At 41.0% G+C, this 14,588-nt stretch overlaps 1 protein-coding gene across 3 annotated transcripts in view; it reads left to right on the plus strand.

The window, feature by feature from the left end:
• MRAP2 (melanocortin 2 receptor accessory protein 2) overlaps positions 1-11,239 on the plus strand; it is a 65,927-nt gene extending 54,688 nt beyond the window's left edge. The window contains exons 1-2 of one of the 3 annotated variants that reach the window (XM_072642726.1): positions 4,137-4,202; positions 9,218-9,739. In XM_072642726.1, coding sequence (XP_072498827.1) covers positions 9,249-9,611 — 363 coding nt within the window. In that variant the 5' untranslated portion in view covers positions 4,137-4,202; positions 9,218-9,248 and the 3' untranslated portion in view covers positions 9,612-9,739. Of the gene's footprint in view, positions 1-4,136; positions 4,203-9,217 lie in introns of those variants that run through there. The other 2 variants (XM_072642725.1, XM_072642724.1) reach the window with 2 other exon arrangements.
• Positions 11,240-14,588: the final 3,349 nt, after the last annotated feature.

Here is a 14,588-nt window from a genome sequence, read left to right on the forward strand (position 1 = left end):
TATCCAGCCTCAGATACTTACCAGCCCAGTGACTCTGTTTGCCTCAGTTTCCTCATCTATAAAACGAGCTGGAGAAGGAAATGGCAAGTCATTTCAGTATCTTTGCCAGAAAGCATCCAAAAAGGAGTCATGAAAAGTTGGACACAACTGAAGACAACTAAACAACAACTTTCAAACAATAAGTATTTATCAAAAGTAATGTATGTCTAGTGCCATGCTTTAAACATAAGACATGACCTTGACCTCAAGGAGCTTATCACCTTGTTGAGGAAAGACTAAATATGATGAGAGAATAATGTAACTGCCTATATTTGATGCATTATTAGCCTTTGTTAATATTTATCATCAGTTGTTAAAACAGCATAACTTTCATGGGAAAAGGTTTTGTTTTTATTTTCTACATGTTTTTGAATTTTCATTGAACCAAAGAATCTCCATAGGAAGGCTGGTGTCCCTGGAGCCAATGGTTCAGGAAACTCAGGCTCTGTCCAGTCTCTGTCCATCTAATGTCAGTTACAAGCCCAGGAATTAATGGTCAGCATGATGAAACTTTGCTCTGCTGAAATCCTCCTCTGTTATCTCCTCCTGTTGTGGAGGTAAACCTTTGGGGCCTCAAAGATTATGCTAACAATCACGAGCTCTGGCAAAATCCACCAAACAGGAAAGCCTTCATGGATGGTACTATCGATGGATTGTCTATCTTCCTACCAGGAGCCTAGCCTAACAAGATCCAGAAAAGCTGATCACAAGAAGGTTTGACAAAAGATGATGGATCATTATTATTATTGTTAATTACTAGTACTACAGTTACATCAAATCATGAATATGATACATTTTACCAAGGGACTGCAATTTGCCCTATTGGTATAAGTACTAGCACTGAAGAAATTGTGCTCCTTGAGTTACTAAAGCCCAGGAAGTATGATAATAAGCATTTGGCAGGGAGGAAAGGGACTGGTGAGTTCATCAGTGAGCTGAATTCCTGACATGGAACGTCTCTCCACCAATGGGACTCAACAACTCATGTATGATTTGGAGTTTTAAAGAGCTGCCTAGAAGAAATGAGAGATTAAATGATTTGCCCACAGTCAATCAATAATCATTTAATCAAGAAACATTTATTGGCTCACCATGTGCCAGACATTGTGCTAGACCCTTGACAATATGAAGACAAAAATGATTTCCTCAAGAAACTAACTTCTATTGGGTGAGATGTATATGCATGAACATATACAAAGTAATGAAAGGTAATATTTTTGGGGGGTTGGGAGGCGATGTCCAGCACTAGTATCTTGTGGGAATCAGGAAGGGATTGTGTAGAAGGTGGCCCTTGAGCTGAGCTTTGAAGGAAGTTAGGGATCTAAGAGGCAGAGACGAATAGGACTAGATTTCAGCAAAGGCCTCTACAGCCTTTGTTAAGGCACAGTGGGCTACAAGAGACGGAGTATCGTGTCCCAGAACAACAAAAAAGGCCAGCTTGCCAAGACTGTAATACGCGTGAATTAGTCATGTGGTTAGTCAACTCGTTCACATGGGATTATTTTTCAGTGGTTTTTTTTTTCATTTTAAAGAAATGGCATTTTATTCCCCCTCCATTACATTTTTATTCCTTAATTTTAAAGGTTCTAACTAACAAAGGTGTAATTCAAAAAACTAGAAACTACAGATAGATTCAATAAGGACAGGCGGGTTCATGATGGCAGGAAAGAGATTTCACATTTTTTTTTCTTATAAGAGAAATATGCATCAAAGACCATCAAGTTCTGCTATGAGACATTGATGGAATAGAAACATCAGTTGTGAAAAAGCTGAGTGTAAATAAACAATCGGGGAGTAAACTAGCAGGAAGGATTGAGCTGCTGCTTGCAAGAGAGACATAGTTTTGTGAAGCTTGTCTTGCAAGGAGAGTTGAATTCTCTAGCTATCTGAGTTTATCACCTGCCAGCATCCTCCAAAGCTTGGCAGTGATGCCTTGTTATTCTCTGCTGCTTCTTACGGTTTGAGAGGGAGAAACAGAGCGGGAAACACAGGTTTTGCTTAGTTTTGCAGTTACCTCTGTGGCAAGAAGAGGCTCAGAGCTGATTGGACGAAGTCAAATCCCATTGAGTGACAGAGTTATCTGGACTTGTCTGTAATACCTGATAAACCATAGGGAGTTTTGCTAGGAGCTCTGCTTTCCTTTAAAGAGACCTGACTGGACAAGAATTGATTAGACCAGGATCCATGTTCCCCACCTCTGGATTAGACTGAGAAGAATCCAGATGTGTGAGGAGCTAGCTGGATAACTAATCTCAGGACCTTGCCAGTTTCTGTGACTTATAGACCACTGCTCATTGCTATAAATGTTGTTGTTGTGTTTGTCCTTCGTTGCCAAAGAAGACCACGCCAGCAGAGAAATGATGACATGACTTGCACTTGACTTTGTTTTGAGTGAGGGAGGACTGTGCAAGGTCACCAGCCTCACTTCTCCTCCAGAGCCATCGGGGTTGAGTGACCAGATGTTCATCAGGATGACTGGAGATGGCCCAGGATACACTGGGAGACCTTGGCCTCTTTAGGCCAAGTTCTATGAAAGTACTCACTTAGGGTGAGGTAACGCCCATTCAGTGAATAGGTCTGTTTAAGAGGTAGCCAGGGCATGGCTCCTTTAACGTAACAATTTTCAACACCTTGTTAAAGGTGACAGTTAAAAGAACTTATCACTGCTCCATCCATTGAAAAGAGAGCAAAAGAGAAATGGATTTTCCTACTACGAGAGTGGTGAGGACCAGAAGAAAGCTGGCAGAGAAGTGGTTTTCTGGGGTATACATTATTCCTGAAAACCTTGATATCAAAAGGTTGTGAGTGACCCAAAGCACATGGGTTTTCCCATTCATGCAGCTCTCTGCTAGGTTTCTAGAAGTGTGTGTCTATTCTTTCCCATGAACGTTGTGTACACTGGTAGGAGAGTATGACCCAGATTTATGGGTATACTGAAATTATTTCTGCCTTAGGATGATTGTAATAAATTTTGGTTTAACATTAAGTCAATATTTTGAGTTAATGGTGTTATGGTAACTGATTCTATGTAATAAGAAGCTCACTTGTGGGACTTCAGGAACTACAGTGACAAGTAGTAATAGTAGATCTCCCCACCCTCACCCCCAGTAATAGGTTTACCCCTAGTAGTGAATAGTAGCTGCGTAATACTGATCCTTCTCTGGTAAACCTAGACCTACAAGCGTGAAGTGAGCCAGTCAATCTAGAGTGCAAAGAGAGAGTTGTAATGTTGTAGCTCAGCAGTTAGGAGGCACACTAGATAGAGGGCTATGCTTACAGTCAGGAAGACCTGAATTCAAATCTGACCTCAAATACCAGCTGTGTGACTCTGGGCAAATCATTTAATCCCATTTGCCTCAGTTTTCTTATCTGTAAAAAGAGCTGGAGAAGGAAATGGCAAACCACTCTGGTATCTTTGTCAAGAAAACCCCCAAAGGGGTCATGAAGAGTCAGACATGACTCATGGCTAAATAACAAAATGTTGTAGCCACAGGTTACATTTGCATTTTCAGGACATAAGTAATCAGTGTTTCACCCTAATCCCAACCAGGAAGGGGAAAAATAAGTCCATCTTTCATGTGATTAAGTTGATACTTCTTTCTAAGGGACTTTGAGAGAAGCATTTCATAATTCTCAGTGAAATACAATCAGAACTCTATCTGAGAAGCAAGAACAATTCAATATCTGAAGTCTTTTTATGCTCATATGACTCCATCAGCCAGACCAGAAAATGTCAGGCCAGAGGAAGATTCTTTATTGAAAAGAGTGATCAGTACTCAGGCTGATACACAGCTCTAGCAAGGAGGAATTATGTGCACCTAATTACTTTAAATATACCTTCCATCAAGGCTCTCAAGGCTCACTTTTTCCTAGATGCCATCTTATCTCATTAGCTCCTGGGGAGACTAGATATTCAATCCCTGGGCTTCAGTAGCTTTTAAACCCCTAGGAGAGGATACGAATAGGAAAATTCACTTTTAGCAGGGACAAAGAACCTACTTACATTTACCTTAGAGCACATAAACCCATTGACATCTCCCCTCAATGTTTTTTTTTCATACTTTTAGAGCTGATTCACCCAATGTTTCCTGAAGGGCCCATGAAAACAGCGACAGAGGTGGAGTACACTTTGATGGATAGAGAAACTAAGGCTTCAGGAAAAAGTACTTATTCACACTTACTTAAGCTTGTCATTATGCTGTGGTGGACCAATCTTACTCATCTTTCAAGACCCAGGTCAAATGCCACCTCTTCCACGAAACCTTCTCTGATTCTCTCCCCTACTCCCAGTCAGTGTCAAGAGTGATCTCTCTCTCTCTCTCTCTCTCTCTCTCTCTCTCTCTCTGTCTCTCTCTCTCTCTCTCTGTCTCTCTCTCTCTCTCTCTGTCTCTCTCTCTCTCTCTCTCTCTCTCTCTCTCTCTCTCTCTCTCTCTCTCTCTCTCTGTCTCTCTCTCTCTCTCACTGTCTCTCTCTCCTTGGAAATTTCATTGCATTTTGTAGCTTTTGTACAACCTTGTCAGATTCAATTTTTCTTATTCACAGTCAGCTTACATACTACTTGAAACAGGGCAGCGTATTTCATTTATTCCTGTTGATAACCAGCAAATAAAGAGTTTTGCACATATTAAGTGTTTATAGGATGCAAAACTTATTGAATTTGTTACACATTGAATTTGTTACACATTTGTTACACATGTGGTCAGTGGTGTGGTTTAATTGACAGAGAACTGGACTAAAAGGCAGGGAACCTGGAAGTCTAACTTTGTCACTAATTAGCCTGAGATTCTGAGCAAGCGATCTTAATTTTTTTAACAAGCATTTATTATCTTTCCTCAATTCCTCCAACCCCAGTGAAAATATATTTTAAAATTTTTTATATACAGTTCTAAATTCTCTCCCTTCACCCCCTTCCCCACCCATTAAGAAGGCAAGAGATACAACACTAATAACACACATCCCATTGAACATCAAAAAAGGAAAAAAAACCCCCTGTTATAATAAAGAAAATATGCATTGTCCTGCAAGATAAATTTGTGCATTAGCCACATCCCCACAATCTGTCTTATTTTACATTTCCAGGCCATCACCTCTCTGGCAGCAGCATTCTTGACTTCAGTCCTCTGAAATGCCTTGATCAGAGCTCTAATGTCTTTCAAAGTAGCTTTTCCTTACAATGAACGCTCTTGTTATTGTCCAAATTGTTTTTCTACTTCTGTTCACTTTGTGTGCATTCAAAGAGGTCTTCCTAGTTTCCTCTGAAACTGTTTCTTCATTTCTTATGGCATAATAATATCTCATTATATTCATAGACTACAATTTGTTCCAAGTCACTTTAAAGAAATGAAAACTTTCTCTGCTTCAATTTCCCCATAAGCTGGGGGAAAAATGGTATCTTTCTAATCTACATCACAGAGTTATTGGGAGGATCAAAGGAGATAAAGATCTGAATGTGCTTCAGAAAGCACAAAACATAAAGCATAAAAAAGGGCAAAGCATTTTACATTTGGGTACCTGATATGGGGGATATCTAGATGGTTCAGTGGATGGAGCACTGGGCCTGGAGTCAGGAAGACCTCAGTTCAAACCTGGTCTCAGATGCTCACTAGTTATATGACCCTGGGAAAGTCACTTAACCCTTAGTGCACTTAATCCACTGGAGAAGGAGATGGCAAATCACTCCAGTATCTTTGCCAAGAAAACCTCATGGACGGTACTAGTGTGCTGTGGTCCACTGGGTCACCCAAGAGTCAGACATAACTGTACAACACCTGTAGTATACTAGTTAGCCAGGTGTTTGTCTTTGTGCTTTGAGGCAGGAGGGCCTCCTTTTCACATAATACTAATAGCTAACTATAATGCTTACTATGCACTAGGCACTGTGCTAAATGCTTTAAAACGGTTATCTCATTTTATCCTTACAACAACTCTGTGAGTCAGGCTGCTTTTAAACTATTATTATCCCCATTTGACAGAATAAATTGCTCCCCTGTCTTGAGAAGAGTAACTTGCATGAACTTTAGCTATCATTTCTTTTGTATTTCAACCAACTAATTAATCAATAAGCATTTATTAAAGACCTACTTATGAGCCAGCATAAGCACTGAGGATACAAAGGAAGGTAAAAGTATGGTCCCTGCTACCAAGGAGCTCACCTTCTAATTCTAAGAATTCAAACATTCAAGATCTATGCAGTGTAAGTGAAAGTTAATCTCAAATCTCAAAATCACTGTGCTAGGCACTAAGGATACAAATTTTGGAAATGAATGATGTATAGGAGCAGAGCCAAGATGGCAGAGTAGAAAGACAAACCTGCTGTAGCTTTCCCCCCATAGCCCATAAAATACCTGTAAAAAATGACTCTAAACAAATTCTAGAGCAGCAGAAGCCACAAAACGACAGAGTGAAAGACATTTCCAGCCCTAGATAGCCTAGAAGACTGAAAGGAAAGGTCTATCACACCAGGCTTGGAGTGGAGCGCAGTCCAGCCTTGGCTGCACAGCATGGATAGAACTGGAACAGGCCTTAGGGTGTGAAATCACAGGTAGCAGTTGTAGTTCTCAGATTTCTCAACCCACAAACACCAAAGACAGCTTCAAAGGTCAGTAAGAAAGCTCTTTCACCTAGGTAAGAGGGGAGCAAGATCAAGACCCAGCTCCAGCCCCAGCGTGGCAACAGCCTCTGTAGCAGCAACTTCCACTTTTGGAGCCCTGGCCTGAAGACCCTGAGGAAATGAAGCGGACGATGTGGGTCTCAGTCCTGAGTGGTAGTCCTGGGGTGAGGAGGAGCACTGGTGTAGCTGGTGGAGATTCTGGAGAGAGAGTCCCGCTCACAGATCAGAGTGCAGGCCAGGAGAGGAGTAATCTCTTCTCCCTTGATTGTGCCACCTTGGAGGAACTGAGAACTTACAGGTCCCTAGAGTATACCCTCCACTCAACAAAGGACTCAAAAGTCAAGTAACTGTCTGGGAAATGCCCCAAAATGGGGAAAAATAAGAAGATTACTTTCTTGATGAAAAGTATTTTCTTCCATCCTTTCAGATGAGGAAGAACAAAGCATACCATCAGAAGAAGACATCAAAGTCAAGGCTTCTGCATCCAAAACCTCCAAAAAAAATATATGCAATGGTCTCAGGCCATGGAAGAACTCAAAAAGGATTTTGAAAATCCAGTAAGAGAGGAGGAGGAAAAATTGGGAAGAGAAATGAGAGTGATGCAAGGAAATCATGAAAAGCAAGTCAACAGCTTGCTAAATGAGACCCACAAAAATGCTGAGGAAAATAATACCTTTAAAAATAGACTAACCCAAATAGCAAAAGAGGTCCAAAGTCAATGAGGAGAAAGATGCTTTAAAAAGCAGAATTAACCAAATGGAAAAGGAGGTTCAAAAGCTCACTGAAGAAAATAGTTATTTAAAAATTAGAATGGAGCAGATGGAAGCTAATGACTGTATGAGAAACCAAGAAATTATAAAACAAAACCAAAAGAATGAAAAAATAGAAGACAATGTGAAATTTTTCATTGGAAAAACAACTGACCTGGAAAATACATCCAGTAGAAATCATTTAAAAATTATTGGTCTACCTGAAAACCCATGATCAAAGAAAGAGCCTAGACATAATCTTCCAAGAAATTATCAAGGAAAACTGCCCTGATATTCTAGAACCAGAGGGCAAAATAGAAATGGAAAGAATTCACTGATCACCTCCTGTTAGCGATCCCAAAAGGAAAAGTCCTAGGAATATTGTAGCCAAATTCCAGAGTTCCCAGCTCAAGGAGAAAATATTACAAGCAGCCAGAAAGAAACAATTTGAGTATTGTGGAAATACAATCAGGATAACACAGGATTTAGTAGCTTCTACCCTAAGGGATCAAAGAGCTTAGAATATGATAGTCCAGAGGTCAAAGGAGGTAGGATTAAAACCAAGAATTACCTACCCAGCAAAACTGAATATAATACTTCAGGGGAAAAAATGAAAGTTCAATGAAATAGAGGATTTCCAAGCATTGCTATTGAAAAGACCAGAGATGAATAGAAAATCTGACATTCAAATATAAGAATCAAGAGAAACAAGAAAAAGGTAAACAAGAAAGAGAAGTTGAACTGTTTACATTTCTACATGGAAAGATGTTATTTGTAACTCATGGGACCTTTTTCCAGTATTAGGGTACTTAGAGAGAATATATATATATATGTAGGTGTGTATGGGTATGTATGTATGTGTATATTATATATGAGTAGGTATGTATATGTACATGTGTGTATATATACATATATGTATATATGCATGTGTGTATGTGTATATATGCACACACATAGACAGAGGGCACAGAGTGAGTTGAATGTGAAGGGACAAAACCTAAAAAAAATTTACTGTTGAATGGAATGTACTAGGAGTAAGAGAAAGGGAGAGGTAGAATGTAGCAAACCATCTCACATACAAGAGGGAGGAAAGGGCTTCCACAACGGAGGAGAAGAGGGGGGAGATGAAAGGAAATTTAGCCTTACTGTCATGGGATTTGGCTTAAGGCGGGAATATACACACACTCAATTGGATATGGAAATCTATTTTACCCTGCAGGAAGGCAAGGGAGAAGGGGATAGGAGAGGGAAGATAATAGAAGAGCCAGCAAATTGGGGAAAGGTATAATCAGTGGGAGGACATGTCAAGGGAAAGAATGGAATAAATGGAGGGCAGGACAGGATAGAGGGAAATGCGGTTAGTCTTTCACAACATAACTATTATGGAAGTGCTTTGCATTGTTACACATGTATGACCTATATTGAATGGCTTGTTTTCTCAATGAGGGTGGGTGGGGAGGGAGGAAGAGAATATGGAAATTAAACACAAATTGTTTTAGCATGCAATTAGAAATTAAGCTATACAGGCAATGGAGTATAGAAGTCTATTTTGCCCTACAGGAAAATAGAGGGGAAGGGGGATGGGAGAAGGGTAGGTAACAGAAGGGAGGACAGACTGGAGGAAGGGGTGGATGGCGTACATGGTGTCCTGGGGTGGGGGGTGGGGAGAGATGGGGAGAAAATTTTGAATTCAAATTCTTGTGGAAGTGAATGTTAAGAACAGAAAAATAAATAAATACAAATAAATTAATTCTCTAAAAAAATGAATGATGTACAGTTTACATAATTTTTTTCCTTTTCCTTTTCCTTGTCTTTTTAGAAATGCAGAACCTTCTGAAAAACATTTTCGAATGAATAGCTTTGTTACAGACTTTGGAAGGCCTCGGGAGCCAGATAAGGTATTTTCTCACCCAGCAACAGCTGAGTCCAGATTTCTCTTCCATTGTTACATCAATGAAGTGGACCAGTTGGACAAGCCAAAGACAAGTCACAAAGCGACTTCTGTGGATGCTGATGAACTCTTTCAGGAGGGATCTAGAAGCAGCGGAAGACCAGAGGAGGATCTGACCCAGATGAGCAAATTCAACATCCCCAACTTTGTGAACACTGACCCAAACTCCTCCTTTGGGGAGGACGATCTCCTGATTTCAGAACCACCAATTGTTCTAGAAAACAAGCCAATAGCCCAAACCTCCCATGAAGTCCTAGATTAAGAAACATTTACTAAAAGGCAGAGTCTTTGTAATGTCATGGGTCCAGGTACTGCTTAGCAAGGGATTTTCTTCATGAGCAGCTTCTGATTTGTTTCAGGTGTGTGTGTGTGTGTGTGTGTGTGTGTGTGTGTGTGTGTGTGTGTGTGTGTGTGTGTGTGTGTGTATTTGTGGATGCATGTATGGCTTAAGTAGAAGGCAGTGCCACAGTGAATCAGTACTTACAAGACCTCTAGGTTTGGTTTTTGGAATTTTTTGGGGAAAAGAATTTAGACTATCACACTTCTGGTGGGTTGGAAATGGCTTAATTCCTTATAAATTGAGAAGCAGTCTGCATAGTGGATAGAGAACTGGATCTGGAGTCAGGAAGCCCCAGATTCATGTCCTCCCCTGACATATACTGGCAATGTAATCCTAGTTAAGTCACTTAATTTCTCATTATTTTAGGCAACTCTAGAAGACCGTGACTCTTACAAAGTGCCAGCCTGCTTTGGTAGAAGGAATTTTTCATCCAGGCGTTCATCCCCTATCAAAGAAATCACAGGCCTAGTTCCCATCCTATATATTATACCAGCTGGTTTAAGTCCTTGTAGACAGGGCTGTGATAAGCCAGAGTGACTGAATAAATACTCTCTCCTCTCCTATTCTGGAAGTCTACAAAAAAGGCCTTACCCCTGATGGATCCTTTGCCCCTTCCACCCAATTGTTAAATGTAGCTCTTTGTGTAGAAAGGTATAGAAGGAGGCAGTAGGAGTGTGCTTGAGGGGAGAATCCATTTTCTAAGAGCATAACAGGTGGCCATCAACCACAGTGTCATCTGTCTTGTTCTGCACAGGGTATTCTTATGCAATCGGATATACCTGCTGTAACTTCCCCAAAGAGTGAGTAGTGGGAGGTTAGAGGCTGCTGGGTGACAGAGTAGTTGGCGCAGGGCTTTGTGACTGTGATATAGACCTGAATTCAAATCCTGCCTCAGCCACTCATTAGTTGTATGAATCTGGACAAGTCATTGAACTCAGTACCTCAGTTTGCTCATCTGTAAAAGGGGATGATGATGATGATGATGAGACACTGGGATAATAAATGTAAAGTGCTTTGCATACCTTAAAGTGCTTTATAAATGTTAGCTATTATTATTACTATTGCTATTACTATTGTAAAATTGCCTTTAGGACCCGTCTGACCAGCACTCCTCCGCACAAGAAGGTGCTCCAGCTTAATTTGTCTAGCTTTTAACGTGGCTGTTTTCTGCTGTGAACCCTAGTTACATAACACTGTCTTCTCATTGTGTAGCCATTTTCTATAAATTGATGGAATGCATTCTTCGTGGGTCAGTTCTCCTTAATGGGCCAAAGATGGAAGTTGGGTATTCTTGCCAGGACAGGGATTTTTGACCCAGAATACCATGGATGCTCTATACAACACCAACGGCAATTCATTCATATCCCAAAATATCCTGCATGTAGACAGCAAGCCTGAAGCCTGGGACAGAACACAATGCAGCTTCTCTCAGATAGAGTGACCTGGGAGGCTGGGAGGACATTTTTGTTATGAAATCTTTCACTGCCTGCAATGACAAACCAACTCCTTCCTGCCTTGTACTGAGTGTAAAATAAACACATTCAATCACATATTGTTTTGCTGTTCAGCTATGACACCTCTGTATTTTTTTAACATGCTCTTGGGACATGATGCCTCTCTTGACTCTTTATTATTTATTTCCCTTAGTAGCCAACTGATGAAAGCAAGGACACCCCAATATTGTTTTATACCAACTCTAATCCCTTTTTTTAAGGGGCAGCTAGATGGATAGAGTGCTGGACCTAGAGTCAGAAAGACTCATCTGCCTCAAGTCAAATCCAACCTTAGACATTTATAAGCTGTTGTGACCCTGGGCAAGTCACTTAACTCTGTTTGCCTCAGTTTCCTCATCTGTAAAATGGGCTGGAGAAGGAAATGGGGTCCAAGAGAACTCCAAATGGGGTCATGAAGAATTGAAAACAACAGAATGACAACAAACAGTCCCTTTTAATAACAACAAACCAACGAAAAACTACCATTCTCCAACATCTCCCCCTCCCCAATATTCCTTAGGCAAACATAATTGAAGATACAAAGTGCCCTGTAGTATAGCCAGGCTTGAAACCCCTTTGTTCAAGGTAAGGTGGCCCTGTGAATCATTGCAAATAGCCTTACCCTGAAAGTCTAAGGTTTACCCCAGAAAGGAATCAGGGCTAATTAGAGCAATTTTACTAACATAAATACTATTCAGATGTAGAACACACATATTAAAAAGGAAAAGCCTTTGGTCTGGTTCTTTTAAAAACATTTAAATATTATTTTAGTACTCTTAATTATAAGTGGATGAATAAAGTGTTAGGAAATGAACATTTAAAACATGGGGAAAATACAGTTACAGCAAAGGTTCTTTACTTAAGGTCTGTGATCTCCTAAGGACCAATGGATAGGTTAGGAAAGGGGTGAGGTTGGGTGAGGAGGGAAAGAGAGAAGGGGGATCTGTGAATGTGGATAAAAAAATGTTCATCTTTAGTTTCGGTAATTTTGGTTTCCTTTGTAAATACTACATACTACATATTTTATTTTATGCATTTAAAGAGATTTTGACCTGCCAAAGGGGTCTATCACACATAAGAAGTTAAGAAGCCCTGGAGTAGGTGATGCTTTTCTCCATCTATCAGCTCAAGAATTTGGGGGTGGGGTGGGAATGGCCTGGGCCGGTAGCCAGATCATCTGTATGGGGAGCTCAGGGCATGGGAACTCATTCCATCAATGCAGTTTGGCAACTTGTCTGTACAATTTATAATTCTAAGAGAGTTGCCTGGACCATCGCAAGGTTAAGTCACCTGCCCAGGGTGATACAGCATACATGTGTCAGAATCTAGATCTTTCTGATTCCAAGGCCAGCTCTTTACACCATACTGCCTCTCACGATTTCAACATAAAGTATAAGACAAAATTAACAGCCGTGTGAGTATGTTGAATGATGTGATGCTTTTAAGTTATTTTTAAAGCAAATCTTGAAAAAGAGAACACAGTCCAAATTAATGTTGCTTTTGTGGGTGTTTAGTTTCCACTTGCTCCCCATAAATACGTTGCCCCCTCAGTTGAATTTATGTAGATTCATTCCTTCTGAAAATTGCAAGAGGGACGTCCCACCCCAACCCAAGTTCCCCTCTTTGGGTAAGTGCTACCTAATAATCCTTGGAAAACTTGGCCTCCCAGAAATCACTGTTGAGGGCTGAGACACGGACAGTCAATTTGTGGTAAGATGGTGGAGTAGCAGTTAGAGCAGAGGGAGAGGCAGCCTAGAAATATCCACTTAAAACTGCTGAGGTAGGTAGGCTCTGGAAGATATGACCATGAACGTAGCATGATGGAAAAAACACAAACAAAAACCAATGGACCAGGGGCAGCGGATCCAGTTTTATAGCTTACCTCTGCCATTTTTACCTTTGTGACCTTGGACCAGGGGCGGGGAATCTGCAGCCTTGAGGCCATATGGCTTCTAAGACCTCAAGTGTGGCCCTTTGACTCAATCTTGGGGCCTTTGGACTACAGGGGGTCTTCTAGGTCTTCCAGTGCAGCCCTTTCACTGAATAAGATCACACTTGAGGGCCTAGAGGGTCCCATGTGGCCTCGAGGCCACAGGTTCCCTAGACCTGCCTTGGACAAATCACAATTTTTCTGAACCTCAGTTTCCAAATCAATGAGTTATTTTAAATGGCCTTTATGGACCTTTGAAATCTATGTTCTTATGATCCTCCTATGCTCTTATGATCCCATCATCATGCCCTTCTGCTTCTGAGATTATTCCAAAGATCTCTCTATAGACAGCAGAAGCAGGGCAGTCACTATGCAGTGACAGGGCCTGCCTCTCTTATTAAGTCTTGCCTCAGTGAGTTATAAGGCAGCAAGTGGGAGTTTGCAAGTACTAACTGATCTACCCTGGGCAGTGTGGGATGATGGGCTGCATTAGAAAAACGGTTAGTTATGATCCTCTGGGAAACAAATTTTGATAATGAATGGAGTTTCTGCTTTAGAAATTCTTTATCTCCTTGATTTTCCTGGGTGACAGTGACTTACTCAGCCTTATCCCTGATGTGCTTGATCTAGTGAGCTCAAGAGATGTCCCTGGCAAAGAGAAGTAAACTTCTAGTCAGGAAAAATGGAGTTTAAACCCAGCCTCAGACACTTACTAGCTGTGTGACCTTGAGCAAGTCACTTAACCCTGTTTCCCTCAGTTTCCTCATCTTTAAAATGATCTGGAGAAAGAAATGACAAAGTACTCCAGTACTGTTGCCAAGAAAACCCCAAATGGGGTCACAAAGAGTTGGACAGGACTGGACAAGGACAACAACAACAATTTTAATTCCAGACTCTCATTAAGTAGATGAGAACCAGGATTTTGGCGTTGTGCAATGGAGAAGACAAGTGGAATCTGAGAGCTTTACTGGGTAGGCCATTTATCCACTCCTACTATATTGCTCCTTTAAGTTGGGTGAGAATTTATATCTCAACACAACACAACAACGTGTGTCCTTCGTGGAAGCCTTATAGGTTTACAGGAGCCACAGAGGCAATCTCCATTTCATAACTGAGCAAACTGAGGGACATGAAGGTTGAATAACTTGTCTGAGGTCACCAGAGGTTAAGTGCCAGAGTTTGGAGTTGAACCTATATCCTCTGAATCAGGGCCTAGTGATCTTTCTACTGCATCATGCTGGCTCCCAAGGACACTGTGCTTCTACCTGGTGGGAAGGCTTTTAGTCCCAAATCAGCTCAAATAATGAAAAACTGGCAGCAACTCTGAACAGGGTTGCTGGTAATTGTTGTGGAAACAAAGGGATGGAGGACTGGCCTGGAGTCAGAATGAATTTAGAGTTCAAATCCTGCCTCAGACTCTTACTAGCTGTGTGACTCTGGGCAAGTCACTTTCCCTCTGTTTGACTCAGTCTATAA

This window comes from Notamacropus eugenii, chromosome 2, assembly GCF_028372415.1.
Source record: "Notamacropus eugenii isolate mMacEug1 chromosome 2, mMacEug1.pri_v2, whole genome shotgun sequence".
NCBI classification, from domain to species: Eukaryota; Metazoa; Chordata; class Mammalia; order Diprotodontia; family Macropodidae; genus Notamacropus; species Notamacropus eugenii.